The sequence below is a fragment of the Chrysemys picta genome, chromosome 8, assembly GCF_011386835.1.
Source record: "Chrysemys picta bellii isolate R12L10 chromosome 8, ASM1138683v2, whole genome shotgun sequence".
Taxonomy (NCBI): domain Eukaryota; kingdom Metazoa; phylum Chordata; order Testudines; family Emydidae; genus Chrysemys; species Chrysemys picta.
Genome location: NC_088798.1, coordinates 60,088,949 through 60,108,096, shown reverse-complemented (window position 1 = coordinate 60,108,096; position 19,148 = coordinate 60,088,949). Strand labels below are relative to the sequence as shown.

At 46.8% G+C, this 19,148-nt stretch overlaps 1 protein-coding gene and 1 long non-coding RNA gene across 3 annotated transcripts in view; one reads left to right on the top strand and one right to left on the bottom strand.

Annotated features, from left to right (window-relative positions):
• The window catches only part of TNR (tenascin R), a 293,152-nt gene that overhangs the window by 52,369 nt on the left and 221,635 nt on the right, over positions 1-19,148 (bottom strand). The window contains exons 3-4 of the mRNA XM_005304219.5: positions 12,954-13,521; positions 5,594-6,070 (exon numbers count right to left, since the gene is read on the bottom strand). Of these exons, the coding sequence (XP_005304276.2) occupies positions 5,594-6,070; positions 12,954-13,452 (976 nt within the window). The 5' untranslated portion in view covers positions 13,453-13,521. The remainder of the gene's footprint in view (positions 1-5,593; positions 6,071-12,953; positions 13,522-19,148) is intronic.
• LOC135973086 (uncharacterized) overlaps positions 1-19,148 on the top strand; it is a 156,939-nt gene that overhangs the window by 106,936 nt on the left and 30,855 nt on the right. The window lies entirely within an intron of this gene.

Below are 19,148 nucleotides of genomic sequence, written 5' to 3'. Positions count from 1 at the left end.
CCTAAAATTCACTTTTTGTACTTAATAAACTTATTTCTTGTTTATAATATTACCCAGTATATGTAATTTCTAACTGCAGGGGAGGGAGGGAGAGAAGTTGTGCATATCTCTCTCCACATTGAGGGAGGGGATGAATTTCATAAAACCTCTGGGTTTGTAACCCTTAAAGGGAATGGGCACCAGAGTGTTGGGGCGAGCCCCTAAGGCTGAATCTTTCCAGAGCGGATCTCTGTCTCTCTGTGCAGCTGGGTGTGGCCCTGCCTGTGTGCTTGGCTGGAAGAGGCTTGTGAGCCTAACCCAGCAAGGCCAGGTAAAGAAGACCCAGCTTGGCAGAATAGGCTGATTCAGTGGCATCCCAGAACATTAGGTGACATCCCAAAGGGCCCATACCCGTCACAGAAGGCTCTACCCCCATTGGTGGAACATGAAAGCTTCTGACTGGCCCGCTCCCTCTACTTATGACAGAAGGAGGAACAGGAAGTCATCTGTACAGCTGGGTTCCACTCTGCTTTGGATTGCTCATCCAGTGCTATCTGCTCTTGTCTCTTGACCATGACTTCCTTGTTTCCTGAATCAGCCTGATTCCTGGTATCTGACTCTTGGTTCCTGATCTCAGCTCCTGACCTCCTGGTTCTGAACCCTGGCTGGCAGGGTGACCTGACCCCCTGTCCTATGCTAACCACTAGTCATGACTGCCTATGTGCCGGCCCTGACACTTTGTCTGCCTTGTCAATTCAATCTCTTCAGGGAAGGGGCTGTATGTGGTTGTCCAATGTGTAGTGCAACAGGGACCCAATCTTGGTGGGAGCCCCTCGGTCCTGCAAATAATCAATACTAGTCATGCACAACGGGAATGTTGTTCAGTAAACAAAAGTCAGTGGGACACTGTGTGTGTGTGTGAATGAGGGGGAGGGTGTTAAACGGTATATTATCATGGGGCAAACTTGGGAATGACTCGCACTTTGAGAACAACAGTTATTCCAAGCCAGTGTTAATAGCACAGAATATGAGGCGGAGGAATGAATGCAATTTCCAGTATATGTATTTTCAAATAAACGCTTTTAAACTATATCTTCACTAGGGAGTATTCCTAACTCAGTGCCCCGTAGTGCTGCCCAGCCTCAATCACCCACTGGTTAAATTTTCAAACAAGCACACTTGTGGTTTCTCCCATGCTGCCCGTCATGCTTGGGAGGAGCTACCTGAAAACATCCACAAAGATACATCATTATCTTCCTTCAAAGCCCTCCTTAAAACTCCTTCGACCTGACGCCCACAAAAAAATTGACAAGAGTTAGGCTACTGGTGCTCTGAGTCCACTGCCGATCATTTTGACCAATATTGTCTCATTGTTTCCTTTTACTTCTCATCTGTCTGTATTCATCTGTTCTCTCTTATTTTATACTTATTGGGAATTCTTTAGGGCAGGCACTGTCATCTTGTTCTGTGTTTGCACAGCACTGAGCTATTGCGATACATGGAATTAAAGTTGAGGCAATCAGCTGAGGGTGTCATCCTGCTTCTGCTAAGTCTTAAAACCCACCTTGGTGGGGTGAGGACTGATGTCTGAGTGCCACATCAGGGTGTGTAACGCTAGTGAAGGGAGGAGCAGTCAAACCGTGATGGCCCTGTACTCTGAAATTCAGATCTGGATGTGACTATTCCCTCAAGTTTGTGGGTGTCTGGACTCCAGGCTTTGTTTCGACCTATTGCAGAGGTGCAGCCAGCCATAGATCCTGCTCCAAAGCTGAATGTCCTCAACATTTGGAGGTACTCACATGCAGTAATTTGCTTTGGGGTCATCTCTCATTATCATTAGTAGTGTTGCAGTAGCACCTGGAGCCCTCGTCATGGAGCAGAACCCACTATGATAGGCCCTATACAAACACCGACAGTCCCTACCAGGATGAAGGAATTCCTGACTTTGTGCTGGGTTTGCCTTTGAGACATCTCATTTGCTTGTCATTCAACCACTTTTAATGTCACTCGCTCACAGGTGACCGAGAACCAAGAAATGTTGCTTTTTATAGAATCATAGAAATGAAGGGCTGGCAGGGACCTCAGGTGGTTACCAAATCCAGCCCCCTTGCTGAGGTAGGACCGAGTCTACCTAGACCATCCCTGACAGGTATTTGTGCAACCTCTTCTTAAAAACCTCCAGTGATGGCAATTCCACAACCTCCTTTGGTAACTTATTCCAGAGTTTAACAACTCATATAGTTAGAGCATTTTTCCTAATATCTAATCTGAATATCCCTTGCTGCAGATTAAGTCAATTATTTATTCTCCGACCTTCAGTGGATGTGGAGAACAATTGCTCACAGTCCTCTTTATAGCAGCCCATAACATAGTTGAAGACTGTTATCAGGTCCCGCCTCAGTCTTCTTTTCTCAAGACTAAACACGGCCAGTTTTTGTAACCTTTCCTCACAGGTGAGGTTTTCTAAACTTTTTATCATTTTTGTTGCTCTTCTCTGGACTCTCTCCAGTTTGTCCACATCCTTCCTAAAGTGGGCACCCAGAACTGGACACAGGACTCCAGCTGAGTGGAGCCAGACAATTACCTCCCGTGTCTTACAAACAACCTCCCTGTTATTGATAGAAGCCTTTTTTGCAACTGTGTCACATTGTTGGCTCATATTTGATTTGTGATCCACTATAACCTCCAGATCCTTTTCAGCAGTACTCCCGCCTATCCAGTTATTCCCCATTTTATAGCTGTGTATTTGATTTTTCCTTCCTAAGTGAAGGACTTTGCACTTGTCTTTATTGAATTTCAGCTTTTTGAATTCAGACCAATTCTCCAATAGGTCAAGGTCATTTTGAATTCTAATCTTGTCTTCCAAAGTGCTTGCAACCTCTCCTGGCTTGGTGTCATTTGTAAATTTCATAAGCATGCTCTCCACTCCATTATTCAAGTCATTAATGAAAATATTGAATACTGCCAGACCCAGGACTGACCCTTGTGGCACTCCATTAGATACGCCCTCCCAGTTTGACAACTAACCATTGATAACTACTCTTTGAATATGGTCTTTCAATCAGTTGTGCACCCACCTTATAATAATTTCATCTAGACCGCATTTCCCTAGTTTGTTTATGAGAATGTTAAGTGGAACTGTGCCAAAATCCAGATATATCATGACAACTGCTTCCCCCATACACTACGCCAGTATCCCCGTCAAAGAAGGAATTTAGATTGGTTTGGCATGATTTGTTCTTGAAAAATCCATGCTGGCTACTGCTTGTAATCCTGTTATCCTCTAGGTGCTTAGAAATTGTTTAATAATTTGTTCCAGTATCTTTCCAGATATTAAAGTAAGGCTGACTGGGCTCTAATTCCTGGGGTCCTCTTTGTTGCCCTTTCTAAAGACAGGCACTATGTTTGCCCTTCTCCAGTCCTCTGGGATCTCACCCGTCCTCCAGGAGTTCTCAAAGATAATCGCTAACGATTCAGAGATTGTTTTAGCTAGTTCCTTAAGCACTCTATGATGAATTGTATCCGGCTCTGCCGATTTGAACACATCTAACGTTAAATATTCTCTAACCTGTTCTTTCCCTATTTTGGCTTGCAGTCCTTCCTTCTTGCTGCTAATATTAATTGTATTGGGTATCTAGCAAAACAGGCATTAAGCACCTGAGCTTTTTTGATGTCATCAGTTATTAGCTCTCCTTCCCCACTAATTATTTTTTGCTTTTAATGGCCTTCAATTAAATAAAAAAATAAAGAGGCCATATGTGACTGAGAGGGAAACATGCCTTCTTTGGGGCTGCATAAAGCTTCTAAAAAATAGTCCTAAACTGCATCCAAAACACACCTTGTTAGGATTTCCACTGAAGGCAGCAGAAGAGGGGCTCTGGGAGGTGAACCAGAATTCAGATAATGGCTTTCTCACCCTCTTTCACCTCCCCCAGTCCTGCCCAACCCAGTCATGTTATGCAGCATTTTTCTTGTTGATTTGAAAAGCAGCACTGCAACTGTTAAGGGGCTAAGTGAAAGGGGGAATTGGGCAGATAGTGGCAGGTGTAGGGAACACAGGTCCAGAAAGCAGGCAGTGCAGAAGCAAAAACAAGGTGGAGGGGAGTGGTGAGTGGGGTAGAAGCTGGGCAGACAGCAGAGCAACAATGAGGGTTGTGGGATGAACAGAGAGAATCTGGAGAAGTAGTTGGTTGCTGGCAAGCACCTATGGAGTAGCTGCAGCTGTGGTGCCTATACTAAAAAGGAGCAGCGTTGCGTGTTGGCCATGCACAGCTCAGAGTCCTGGGGAGGAGTGAAAAGGTTGAGCCTCTAGGGAGAGGTGCAGCAGAGCCAGCTGAGGAGACCAGGCTCTGTGAGTGGCAAGGTTCACCTACGTAGAAATGCTGCAGCCCTTTCCTTGCTGCTCTGTGACCGACGCACCGTTTTAGCTGGGACGAAAGGGTTAAATTGTGTGTATCTTGGCAGAGGGGTGCCCAAAGTAGCAGGCCTAGTGGGCATTCACTGGGATGAGCACGTCCTTGTTGTCTGGGACTACGCAGCCCTGGTGCCTAACTGTATGATCTGGGAGATGGCAGCCACGAAAGAGAGATCAGCAGTGAGGTGGATGCATATAAACCTGCAAGTGTCACGTGCCCCCAGCCAACACCCACACGCTGCCTTCCAGCCTGGAGATGGGAAACTTACGGATGACAAATATGGCATCTCTTTGGTTGGGATGGAGACCGCTTCCCTTCCCACCCACTCCCCTCATCCCTTGCAGAGCCAGGCCTGTTATCTGGGCGCTTGGCGTGAAATGCCGAACGTAGCTTTTATCCTCGTTCTCAAGTGGCCCTAGTCAGGAGAGACAAGTGGAGAAGCACTTTAGATAATGACCCAGATGTCCCTGCGCAAAAGGCAGAGGGCAGGTGGTTTCCAGACAGATGGTAATAGCCCCAAGAAGGAGCAGCACTTGCCCTTGGCCTTATTGGGTGGACTACAGTTGCCATAGCAACAGCCGTTGGTTACACAGTAATCTTCCCCTGTGATACTGGCAGAGGGTCCCCAGGTGAACTATTGCAACAGCTGTCATGGTCCTTCCACTGGTGTCAGCAGGGGTCCTGAGCAGGCAGGCAATGCAGAATGCTGGGACCCAGGTCCCTTGCACAGCACAGAGACCCTGGCTGAGTTAGGGAATTGCGACAAGAGTGTGATGGTATTTTCTATTTCCCTCCCCAAATGAATTACACTGCAGAAATCACCTCTGCAATGTCTGACAGCTTTGTCTGCATGCAGTGGCCCCACGCCTGGCCATGTGTGGGCCCAAGTCTCAATTACTGTGTTCCTGTTCTCAGTGCAAGGACTGAGGGAGGTGGGCAAGGGGAGTTTAAAGCTCTGCCCATATGCTAGGCTTGGGCAGGGCCCTGATGTAAGTCAGAGCAACCTCAGGGCTGCTCTAACTTGTGCTTTGCGTCCCATGGCTCCAGGGCCCCAGGGAGCAGAGAACAGCAGTAGTGTGGTGCCTTCCTGCCAAGCCAACCCATCCTGACATGCCCCTGATCCACCCATGTCACAAGCAGGCTGAGAGCAGGGCCTACCCTTGCACCAGCTCTGTGCCAGGTAGGGAGGCCACTCCTACCTGCTGAGCAGTCCTGTCCCTTGTAACCTTCCTCACAAGCGCACATCCCCTCCTGGCAGAACCCACGTCCACTGCAGGCATTCAGGCACCTCAGCTGACTGCAGTCTTCCCCCACGTAGCCCTCTTGACAGACGCAGGTGCCATTGGCGCATCTCCCCTTTCCCGAGCAGTCATCGGGGCACCTCAGCTCGCTGCAGTCTTCCCCTGCGTAACCTTCTTCGCAGACGCACTCCCCATCCATGCAGAGGCCTCGGGAGCTACAGTCTGTTGGGCAGCGGAGCTCTGAGCAATCGTCCCCACTGTAGTCGTTGTCACAGATGCACTGGCCTTCTATGCAGATGCCCCGGCTGGAACAGCCCATGGGGCAGTGGGGCTCTGAGCAGTTTTTTCCAGCCCACCCTTCATTGCAGATGCAGCCACAGGCCTCCAGGCTAAAGTTACCGTGTCCGCTGCAGTGGGGGATGTAATCTAGCTGCCCTGGAATGATCAAAATCAACAAGTCAGCTATCAATAGGGGCTGTGTGGTGGGGACAGAAGATTCCCCACAGTATGATGATACCCTTCCAATAGTGCTTTAGTTTCATATGGCATTTGCTGGGGGACATTAATGCTCATAGGAGTAGGAGCCTGCTTACACTGTGCGTTATTCTCCTGCATAACTCTGCCACTTGCATTGGCAACGCGTGGGAGGGCACGCAGGGTCACGTGCCCCCCCATTTCTGACAGGGTTTAGATGCCCTGCCATGAACCCCACGGCATCCTGCCAGAACCTTTATGTTGTGCCCCCCACCCACTATCAACAGTTATGCGTTGTCTCTATCTGCCAGGACACTTTGGTCTTGACCTGCAGTGCTCTGTCGCTGTTCCAGCCGTGGGCTAGTGCCAGTCATGCTGAATTGCCCCCAAGCTGTGAAATGGTTTTTCTGACATGCTTAAAAGGTCCATTTGGAGCTAGGACAAGATGCACTTAACACAATTTTCACTTAGGATTATTATATATTATTTGGAAAATTCCGATGTCCAGGTTTGCATTCAAAGGGTTTTGATTTGGCACATGCTATGCAGGGCTGGACAAGAGTTGCTAACTGTGGATGACATTGTGAGATATAAAAAAGCTATTTCTAGCAGTTTTGATGGCCTTTCTGAACCATGTGCAGCTACTAGACCTGCAGGGCTGCAAAACTTTAAGCCCCAGTCTGCACTGGTGCACAGGTCCATCAGCACTAAACTTGGTGCAAGATCGGGCCCTGGGTTTGTGACATTTTTATGTACAGGAAACTGTGACTGGCTGAGAACTGAATCTTTAGTCCATCCTGGGCCTTGGCTAGAGGGGAAGAGAGGAAGGATCTCTCTGTCAGGCTGATTTAAAACAAAAGAGTATTTATTTGAAATTGCTCAGGGGGTTGGAGAGCATTAGAAGTAGCCTCCAGGAGAGATGGAATAGTGAGCAGAGGGCAGGTGGGGTGATCAAAGGTGAGTGCTAAGTGCAATTGTTACATCTCCTACTGGCCATTGAAATTGGGAAAACCTGACCGTAGAAACATTTTATTGGGCTTCAAAATCCGAATAATTTGTGTTCAAATGTTTTGGTCTCTCTCTCTCTCTCTAATATGCTTATTAGAAGATTCCGCTTTCTCCCATCTCACTTCACCCTTCTTAAATTGTAGGGTTGTTCCCTGAATTCAACATCCTCAAACTGGAAGCATTCTGTGGACGACATAGTATGTGTTCATGTCATTAAAGACTGTATCATAATGCAGATGCACCAGGGGCCTCAATTTATGTTGCATGGGCAATCTTAATTCTGGCATTGTCTAATTTTTGCACGCTTGGCTTTGCAATTGTAAAGACATTCTGATGTATTTTTTTAGATGTAATTTCTTAATTTGTTAATAATAAAACCAAACTGAAAAAAACCTCCAGAAATTCTATAATATGGAACCATATCCACCTCCAATGTGGGTCATCAGCAGAGTTCAGACCTTTGGATCCACAGCACAGGCCTCTACCACTTGAGCTAATGGAGTGTCCGATGATGGTAGTAGGCTATGATCTTCTGTGTGAGCCAGCCACCAGAGGGGGATAAGACTCTTTGCCAGGGGTCTTGACAGCTGTTTGCTGTCAGCAGAAGAATGTAGACTCAGGACACCTGGGTTCGATTCAGATTCTGAAGGGGTTGCCCTAGGTTACAGACCATTCTGACCCTCTGTTCCTACCCAACTCCCCCCTCTCAACCCTTGGCTCCTATCCCCAGCCCCTCTGCTCCTATCTAACTCTCCCAAGTACCTGCCCCTATATAACTCCAGTTCCTCCCTCTACCCCTCTACTATTGCCCAACACCCCCAAACCATCAGTTCCTGTCCCCTCTGCTCCTTTTCATCTCCCATCCCCTGGCTCCTGCCCCCTCCCCGCTGCATCTAAATACCCCCAATCCTCTTCTCCTCCCTCTGCTCCTGTCTGTCCCGCCCCTGGCTCCTGCCCCTCTCCTTCCCACTCCCTGGCTCCTGCAACACCCTCTATCCTTCTGCCTGTCCTCCCCATTGGGCTGCTAAGTGATGGGGGGGGGGTAATACAGTATGTGCCTATATAAGACAAAGCCCTGAATATTGGGACTATCCCTATAAAATCAGAACATCTGGTCACCCAAGTGCCAGCAATGGGGAGCCAGGAGAGCACAGGAGAGACAGTCTCCCTGCTCTCAGTTCCTGTGCCTGGCACCACAGCTGAGCCCCTGGTTGGAGGGACAATTGCAGGAAAAGTCCTGTGCAGCCCCTGCAGGTCTGGGACAGAGCATGCTCAGCTGTTCTGTGGGGAGGGCACATATGCAGTCTGGTTGGCATGTAGGAGCTATGCAGAGATGGAGCATGCTCAGTGCAGTCAGAATTTTTGGAGAGTTAAGCCGCCAAACAAGTCTCTAGTTAGTACGTACAAAATGAGATTTTTTTTGGAGGCTTATTGTTTGGATAAAGCTGGGCAAATTTTCACAGGGACAGCTGGGCAGTCCTGTTACCTAATTCCAATCCCTCGCTCCAGTGCATGGAGGCACAAAAGCTTCTCGGTGAGATGGTGGTAAGAATTATTTTAACATGGGCAAAACAATGTATTTTCCCCTAAACTCATTCTTGGAAATGGTTGAACCAGTTGACTGAAACTTTTCCAAAATAGTCAGTCTGATACAGACACCTGATGTGGAAAATGTCAACCTGAATGGTTGAAGTTTGGTAAAGTTATAAGCAAATGAATACAGAGTCTTATAATGGGAAATGTTAGGCAATCTTAGCTATAGGTGGTGCTATCACCGCCTATCATATATGTTGCTGACCAACAAACATAAAAGTGGTTGGTTATAAAGTGTGTTAGGACCATTTAGGCTATGCACACGTTAGGGTGGTGTTTGGATGTTCAGACTCTTGTTAAGTTGTCAGTAGATGAGAGAGGATGCTTGAACAGTTGCTGGAAAGTGGAGGATCGTTTATGGAAATGTCTGGCACTGGGTGTGTGTGCGGGACGACCGATTCTTATCTGATTTACACTGGTGTTAATTCAGAGTAACTCCACTGAATTTAAAGAAGTTACTCCAGATCACCGTGGTGTAGCTGAGATTGGACTAGAGATTCCATAGAATGATAAATATTTTGTAAGTTCATTTGCATACATTATAAATAACCCAAATAGACCTACAACTATTTTTACAACTTACTCCTTTCATGTTTTATCTCTTCAATTTTATTACTTGATTTTAACAGTGATTATTCAGCACGTCAGTTTAATGGTGGGATAGTTTACATTTTATTTTTATGTATGTAAGGATAGAAGGGTTTGGTGCCAGACTTTCAGCTGGTGTAAATTGGTGTTGCTTGCTGCCGATCTGACCCATACACATTTCTGTGTGTGTTGCTGTGTTCTCTCTGTATGATGCTGATGTGTGCATATAATCCCCCCTCACAAACATAGATCATGAGCCTGATTCTCCTATTATCTATTGATATAACTTTGTTGGCTTCAGTGTCGTTACTTCTGATTTACATTGCTGTGTGACTAAGAGCAGGGTTAGGCCCCGTGTAATTATGTATTATGCCAATTACAAAATAACAAGTTAAAAAAGGAGAAGACATGGGGGAGCAAAGTGTGGGTTTTTTTATTGTAGCCAATTCCTGTCTTCCCCCTACACTGGACAGTGGTTTTCTCCACCTGGGATAGGGCTTTGGATACCTTCCATACCTTAAAAAGCAACAGAGGACCCTCTGTTGCTTTTTACAGATTCAGACTAACACGGCTACCCCCCTGATACTTGACTTCCATACCTTGACATTTTCTCCCCTTGAGGAGTTCTCATAGGCCCCATTTGAGTGTTCGTTTTCTATGCTTCACCATTCAGAGACCCGGATGCATGCTGTTAAGGAGTCAAGCAGAAACTCTTTGCGAAAACATCCCATTTTTTATGAAGCTCCCTCCAATGTAAAAAATGGTCTTGGCTCTGGTTTCTCACTCAGTTGAAATTCATTGTATCAACACCCTCCTTCATAACCCATCTCATTACAGCAACCCGCTATTTCCTTGGTTTTGAAGAACTGCTTTGTAGAGATGATGAACTGAACTGTGTTTTTTGAAACAGTAACCCTAATGGAAGGGTTATAGAAAGCTTCACAAAGCTTGCGCATTATTATTCAGATGGAATACTCTGTTGATAGTTTTGTGCCTTCATTATAAAAGGGTTTGTTTGTCTTTCATGGCAGCTAAAGTTATCCCCTGATTTTTTTTTTAACTGTGATTTTCATATCCACTCAGTCCTTCTAGGGAGAGGATAGAGAACTCATTTATTGCTGACTCCTGCGGTGCTGTATTGCGTGAAGGGACTTTTTAGGAAATCAGTAGATTTTCTCTTCTACCGATCCCATGAAAAGTTACAGAACTGGCCTAATGATTGCTAAGGAGCAGGGGGCATACAAGACGGACTTGCTGCCTTGTCATCTTGCTAGTGTCATGCAGTTGTTTTTTAACCTGGCTTTAGCTCTGGTTGTGAATACGTTAGTGGTGAAAGGACTTGAGCTGCAATGATATAAAATGGTTGTTCTTGGCGGGAATCTCTGCGGATTAATCTCGCTGTTAAATTCAGTTCCTGTTTACCTGTAGCTCTTCAGAATGCTCGCACCTCGCTGGTGGTACATGGGAAAAGGCCCCGGTGGTTCAATGTAGAGAGTTAAGGCTGGATTGTGACTTGGATTGCATGCCCATATCGGGGATTAAGCATCCTACTTCCCCCCCTTCCCAACCTTGGGTCTGGGATGCATTGTTCTAGGAAGGGAGCAAGTTGGCATGGGGTAGGCATGGAGGGATGAGGAAGGAGCAGGGCCTTGACCCTACCTTCCCACTGGCTGAGCCGAGCCGCAGAGCCAGGGCAGGGGGTGTTGTACCTCACTGCCAATATAGGCTAGTAGCAAAAAGCCCCTCCCTCACCATGAACAAGGAGGAAGCAGGGAAGGAATTGTGACTCGGGGTGTGTCTCAGGGTCACAATGCTTTCTGGGACTACTCCAGGACGGCTGAAACTTAGACACCACTCCAGTGCCTAAAAGTCAAATCTAGGCCTTAATTTTTCCTCTTATGCCAAGAGAAGCAAATTTCTCTAGGCCAGGCACAGTTTATTGAAGGAGCGTGGGGAAGCCTGGGATGGAGTGAGTGAAGGAACTGGACTCCCATCTCTCCCCAGAAGAGGAAAGTCTCCAGTATGGAGAGGTACATTGGTAGAAGGTTGTAGGTCTCGGTCAGGGTACAGGGCCATTGGTTGAGCAGTGGGGGGAAGACCAAGATGCAAAGAGCAATGAAGTTCAGCTCTCTTCTCATCTGAGCAGACAGTGATTCCTCTAGGTCACTGCTGAATATATTGAAGAGCTTGGAGAAAGCTCAACACGAAGTGACCACAGAGAGAGGGCCAGATTCACTGGTGATGTACATGGCTGGGTAAGTCGCATGTAGGGTCTAAGCTGATCAGCAAATGGGCTCAAGTGACAAAGTAGTGTCTGATAACTTGCACCAATCCGGCAGTCAGCGTGAGTGTCCAAAATAGGTGTGAGTGTAACCGACACCAGTTCAATTTCTTGTGGGAACCAAAATCAGCCCTTGGTAAGTGGGCCCAGTTCCATTCTGTTACATGAGGGTAAATCAGCAGGCATTTCACTGAAGCCAATAGGCGTTGTAGCCTCTTACACTCTAGGGCAGTGGTGGGCAACCTGAGGCCTGCAGGCCACATGCAGCCCATCAGGGTAATCCGCTGGCGGGCTGCCAGACAGTTTGTTTACATTTGCAGGGCTGCCTGCAGCTCCCATTGGCCGTGGTTCGCTGTTCCCGGCCAATGGGAGCTGCGGGAAGCGGCGGCCAGCACGTCCCTGCAGCCTGCCACTTCCCGCAGCTCCCTTTGGCTGGGAACAGTGAACCACGGCCACTGGAAGCTGCGGACAGCCGTGCAAATGTAAACAAACTGTCTGGCAGACCGCCAGCGGATTACCCTGATGGGCCATGTGCGGCCCGTGGGCCACAGGTTGCCCACCACTGTCCTAGGGTTATCTACTCTTCCTCCACCTTCTGCCTCTGCCAGGCAGGTTACACTCACTTTGCATTATCTGCTGAGTTCAAAATTGATGCCCTTTGCCACTTGCACCTGACTTCTGACCAACTTATACCCAACGTGTAACTTACATCCAGCACCATTTATATTTGAATTTGACCCCGAGACTTCCATGGGAATTGTACCCACTTTACCAAGCTGCACTTGGGCCAGCGATTGAATTTCACTGTCAGATATTTCCCCCATGTATAAACATTGACAAATCCATGTCACAGGTTGGGATGCTCAAGAATCAATGAATATGGAGACTGAATCTCTTTTTTAGGGGTGAAGAACTGTCACCACACACACTTAGGAGTTTTGCAAGGGGGAGGAGCTTTAAATTCCATCGAGGGCTCCATAGGAACCATGGCAGCTGAGGAGATACCCTGAATCAGCATATTTCCTGAATGCCCTGACCCTGCCTCTCCCCAGTCAGTCCCACCCTCTTTCTGGGCTATGCAGGCTGGCTTTGGGATTCCCAGCAGTGTGGAGACTTGTGCCTTTGTACCCAACTCCCGATGGACTTTCTACCTCCCAGAACCTGTAGCCTGGGTTCTAGCTAGTGAATCTGGCCCTCTTTGTTTATGTTGATAAATAATATTGACAGTGCTGAGTATACGCACCGTCGTGGCACCATTAGCAAATGCAAAATTTCCTCCATTAATACTCTGAGTAATGTCACCCACTCTAACTCACGCGCCTTCCTTTCTTGAGACCTTAGTCCCCAGCAAGATCTAACAGCATCAGTTACTACCTGTAGCTGCATTTTCTTGGCAGCAGTTGGAGTTGCATTGGTCCCGTAGCATGGACACCTCCCTCTCCAGCATCTCAATTCTGCTCTGAAGCTCCTGCATGACCTGGGCAGAGGTGAAGCACTTGCAAGCCTGCTTGGGGAGGTTAATCCTGTGGGTGAAGGTGACCTGGCTCTCGCTGTCTGAGGTCTGCTCCGTATATTCCGTCATCCTGTCGTCTTCTGAACTCACCTCCTGGTCAGATGACGCCTCGAGTGCTGATGAGCAGAAGCTGTCCAGGGGGATGTTAATGTTGTATACATGGTTGAAGACCATGGATTGCTCCTTGATAGGCGGGCTGTAGTTGGCAAAGTTGCCTTCCTCGTCCACTACCTGCCTCCTCATCCTCTCTGTTGTCACCTCTAGCCGGCACTCAAAGGGCTTGAGGACTGATCCCAGCAGGAGCAAGTTGAGACCGATAAGCATGTTCCTCAGGACTAAGTTTGCACCGTCAGCCCCCATTTTCTTGAGCAGGAAAAGCAACTTCTAAGCCAGCCTTGGCCAACAGAACAGTCTGAGAACCTGGAGACCCTAAATGAGAAGAACATGAATGATATTAGCCTTTAAACGGGACCGCTGTGCTCAGATCACAGGAGGAGTCTTTTGGAGTGTGTTGTAAGGGGCTAGATTCTGCATAGATGTAACCCAGTGACATCCTGTTGGCCTCAGCGTGACTGCATCTCACCCATTGCTGGCAAGGAAATAGCTGTGTTTTTAAGGAAAGGTTAAATGTGAGTCATAAGCTGTTGAGATGGTGCAGTCTGATAATTTGCTAGCCTTTTGTAGCTGGAGGCCTTAGGTCACAACAGAAGGACCAAATTATGGCTGCTTGGGGTGTAAATCAGAGCAGAATTTGTCCTGTCATGCATTTGGCCAGCTCAACAGAGTCCAGTCCTCACATTTGTCTGTCTCATCACCAAGGGCCTGATCTAATGCCCACTGAGGTCAATGGGGGTCTTTCTGTGAGAACTGGCTCTGGCCCCAACAGCTGGATCTTGCAAGGTGCTTAGCACTTCTGGGGTGGCGCTCAGGACCTTGAAGGGTTGGGCCAACGTCTGGTGCAGTTTGCCAATACTGGAAATCTTTGCTCAAGCGAAAGTCCATAGACCGGAATAGAAGGGAGATGGCCGTTCCTGGCTGGGGCGTACTGGGAGGCCTGTTGGTAACCAGCTGGAAGAGTGATGCTGTCTGGTTTATACTCAGTCTCATTTAGCCAGGCTATCAGTACCTCACTTTTGTGAGCTGTCATACATCCCCAGGGTGGAATCTGGGCCCATTGAAGTCAGTGCCATTAAGTTCGATGGGGACAGGATTTCACTCCAAATCTTTACACAGGGACATGAAAATTTTGCATCTTACTTGGTTGATTTTTTTTTTGTACTGAAATGGTTCATTTGGTAGAAGCACATCATCTACTCGCTAATATATTTGGGGCATAAATTCTTAGATGGGGACCTATTCCAGGTGCACTAACAAATACAATACAGGAGGGGAAAAAACTTAAAAACATATTCTCATATCAGTATGGTATCTCAAATGGCATTTCATGCCCCAGAAACTGAGCACTACATTGCCAGGTTTAATTCAGTAGCTGTAGTAACACTGTTAAATTAGACTGTACAGTATTAAGTTTGTTTAGGTTTATGTTCTGGACAGACCAGTATCTCCTGTTGAAGTCATTTCATCCCCTACCTGTGCTCTGGATTATGGGGTAAAGTCTTTATTTGGAACAAGACAACTTTTCATTTTCTTATTGATTTGTAGTCTCCAGGTGGTAATCCCAACTCTAAGGGCCACATTTATCCCTGGTATAAAATCATTGACTTCAGTGGAGTTGCCCAGGGATGCATTTGCCTCTAGAACTCTTGCTGGGACTATTGTATGTTGACCAACAGTTAACTCCATCTGTTCTGCTTTAAAGAATTACAGCTTAACATAGCAGAGAGGATGAAGCCAGCAGACGGGCAGGACTACGACTGTGAGCTCAAGGACTCTAATTGCTCCTAGTGCAGCAGAAAGGACGATTTGATTGCACATTGGTTACCAGCTGCCAATCTGTTTGCCTTGCATTTTGTTTTCATTGGATCATTAGTTTGTGGTTTGTGTCATATAATTGGAGTGCAGTTGTTTGGAGGAAGGAGAGTTTAGCAGTAAGAGCAGGGGCTGAGAGACAGAATTGCTGCAGTTTATATTCAGTTCTGTCACCATCTTGTTGTGTGAGTGCATGAGGAGTAATTCACTTTGACTTCCTTGTGCCTCAGTTTACCCACCTGTTAAAAGAGGGATGTTAATAAAGGCTAGCTGGAAGCAGTTTATCTTATTTTTGTACCCCTCCCCCTCTTTTTCTGAGCAACTGTAATCATAGTGTTTTTCATTACAGCTTGCTGGGAAACTTTCCCCCATCCTATGATAATTTGAGATATTGAAAAAATTTCCTGTCTCAAATTGGGACCAAAAGCAGAAATCTTGAACAGTTTTTATGAACCAAATCCAAACCAAAATTTTAGTTCACGTCAATCACATCATTTCATTTCAGTGATTCTAAATGCTTCATTTTGATTTAGACTATTTTGATTTGTTTTTTACTATAATTAGCTTAAACTTCAAAATGAAAAGTCATTTTGAACTGAAAAACTGGAATTTTTCATTTAGAAAATGTTGCGACAAAAGATTTTGACAATTTAAAAACTTTTCCCCCAGAAATATGTTTTAGTCAAAATACTCTTCGAAACAGATCCTGTCCTGTGACAAGTTTGGGTTTCGATCAATCGGCATTTGCAATTGAAAAAACGTTTTATCGAAAAATTCCTGACCAGCTCTAGTTATTCATCTAAACTCCCTGGGGGCGTGTAAGGCTTGAATTAATTAACACTGGTAAAATGCTCGTGGTTCTTTATTAAAGGGTCCAACAGAAATGCAAGGTATTATTGAATTTTAGCATCGTTTCCTGTAGTAATTACTACGAATATAGACTGAAGTCAGTGGAAATATGGGTGATCAATTGGAGCTCAGCACTTTTCAGGATTGTGGCCTAATACTTTTTAATATAAAAGATGATGTTTTCAAATATTGCAAAGTGACTTAGGTGTCTTGCTCCCATTTAACGTCAATGGGACCTAGATGCCGAAATCCTGCAGGCCCTTTTGAAAATATTCCCCAATGTCTCCCCAGTCTGCTCCTTCCTGCTTCCCCTCCACCATTAGGGCATAACAAGCACTAGGTACATAATTGAAATGCAGTAATAAATACTCTGTAAAGCATCATAAAATATACAATATAAAAGCAAACGATTAAAAATGTCAGTGCAACATCACACACAAGAAAAAGGAAGGAAACAAAAGAAGATAGATTTCATGGCAAGTGCGCATATATATCCAAGGGCAGGAAATGACCCATTGAGTTGACAACCCTAATTAATGACTTATGTCAACCAGGGTCTGAATGAGCTCTACCCTGACATAGATTGATGAACTGGGGGGAAAGACCTCATAGGGCAAAAGACCTTGCATAGACCCACCTACTCTGCCTTGGTGATGGGCAGAGTGATCAACGTGATCAATTTTGGCTGTTTTGGGTTAAAATTTCACTTTAGTCTTGAATGCAGGGTTAAAAGATTGTTGTTAGCTTATGGTACGACTAAAGGGCAGCAGAACTGTACTTACCATGCCCTAATTGAGGGGGTCACCCTCGCTGTAACCTACTTGCTAAGCAGAAGGTAGTGATGCCAAATCGAGGTACAAGTCAGAGAGGGTGGGGGCGAGGTGTTCCTCGGTGGTGTGGGCTCTGTTTAAAGCGGCACGGATACCATCTGTCCCTCCCCTTCCTGTGTTTATAGGTAAAGCTGATCAGACTCAGTTTAGAGGCCTTGTTTCACTAGAGCTGAAATCACGGATGAGTAGCAGTAGGGGGCTGAACCTTAGAGCTTGCTGGGGACAGTGTAGCAGAGGAAGGGAGGATGCAGAAGACACAGCGGCGCACAGTGACAGCGATAAGCAGCGGCAGGGGTGAGCAGCAGCAGCGAAGGCCCTGCTTGGCCCCCATTGAGGGGTGGGAGGTGAATGCACCCCTGAATTCTGGGACCTTGCTCACTTCGGACAACCTGCTGCGAATGGGGTGCAGTGGAGGGAAAGGGGAGTGGCATGTTAAAGGGACGCCTGTCCACTGGACTTTCAAACTGCAAGGTGGGAAACTGAGGCAAAGGACTGCTGGCCGAGATACCGTGGGGTGGGTGTTTCCTTACGGTTTACGTACTTTTGAATCATTGTTGCAGTGGTTTCCCAAATTAATGCTGAGTTCCCACTCCCTTGGAATAAAAGTTTTCATTTGGTTGCGAATGGGGAAATATTGCCTCCGAGAAGCATGCATGGGTGGTGTTTAGTTTTCCAGATTTCTGGGTGGGAGCTCAAGCCAGTTCTGTTTTGTGATGTTAAAAGGAACACCTAGGTATTGAACCTGGCCGTGCTGCTGCCAACACCACCTGGCAGAAGGGTTACATTTAAATTAACCGTAACTTTGTGCTTAATCTTTGAAGGGGGATTGGACATTTATATGGATCACAAGAATATCCAGAGGTGTTACAGTTAATGCTGACAAAAAGAGTATTGGGAAGGAGATTAAACCTCATCTTGTCAGTGTTTAAACCAATCTCTATCAGAGATTAGGAGGAGACCTTCATGGAGGGCAGATCACCCCCACATCTGCCTACTGGAGAGTTTCTAGCACCTTCTTCTGGAGCATCTGCTGCTGGTCACTTTTGGAGACAGGATACTGGCAACTCCTATGCTCTTTATGCAGCATCTTCCATCTGGGGATCTCAAAGTGCTTGGCACACATCAGCAATCCATTCTCCCGTGCATAGATGCATTCCCATTTTAAATGGGGAAACAGAGGCATAGAGAAGTAAATGGTAAACATTGCCAGCATGAGACTAAAGCTGGGCTGCTCGGCTCATGTCCTCCAAGGTATTTAGGTGTCTAACTCCCATGGACATCTAAACACCTTTGAGGATCTGAACCTTAAATTTAGGTGTCAACTGTGGGTGTAGGAGCTGAACTTTAGGCACCAGGGTTGAAAATGTTGGCCTCAGTGTCTTGCCTCAAGGCCAGACAGCAAGTCTGTGGAAGAGCTAGGAATAGAACCAAGTTCTCCTGATTCCTGAGCCCCTCCTTTTCCCATTCACATCAAGGACTTTGCTCACCTCTTTTAAACTACAGATCTGGATTTTGAACATCCTGAAGCTTGGGGGGTGTGGTGGATCCAGGTTCTTGGTTTGCCCTGTTAAAGATGAGGGCCACTTGTCAAATTAGAATCTGCATCTCGGAGTCGATATCTAACACCCCCCAAAGTTCCAGGGCCGTTGGGTTTGGTGTATTGGTTTGTGCCCATCGTTAGTGTCAACAAAATCCTTTGTAGTATTTTGATGACCAAATGCACCTGAACCTCCTCGGGGCTCTCTCTTATTGCTGACGCCAACAAGTGGTTGAACTACTTTGTTTAGCTGAATGCCATGCAGAGTTCTGGTGATCACTTGGCTCCGAAGCTCCAAGTAAACTTAGGTGGTGCCATCCCATGCAGACCAGGACAGACAAAGGATCTCGTGTGAGCCTAAATGCAGCACTTTGCATTTCTATTCTTCTATTCCTTTCAAAGCAATTTTGTGACTGCCGAGCCTCCTCCTGAGAGCCCTGCTACAGTCCTTGAACCTTTGGGTGTGGTGGTGCTGTGAACTATTATTGGATTACATTGGATAATGTTTGTAGCATGTGCCACTTTCAAGGTGGAAACTGTTTTGTTTCCACGTGGAAAATAGTAGGCCTGATCTTCCTCATGTGTCTATTGGTTTTACACTCATGTAACTACAATTGGACCTGATTCTCCATTGGCTTGGACCAGGGCCGGCTTCAGCGTTTTTGCTGCCCCAAGCGGCGGGGGGAGGGGGGGGAGGAAAAAAAGAAGCTGCGATCGGCAGCACTTCGGCGGCAGCTCTACTGCCGCCGCTTCATTCTTCGGCGGCAATTCGGCAGCAGGTCCTTTCCTCTGAGAGGGACTGAGGGACCCACTGCCGAATTGCTGCTCAAGAGCCGGACATGCCGCCCCTTTCCGTTGGCCGCCCCAAGCACCTGCTTGCTGCGCTGGTGCCTGGAGCCGGCCCTGGCTTG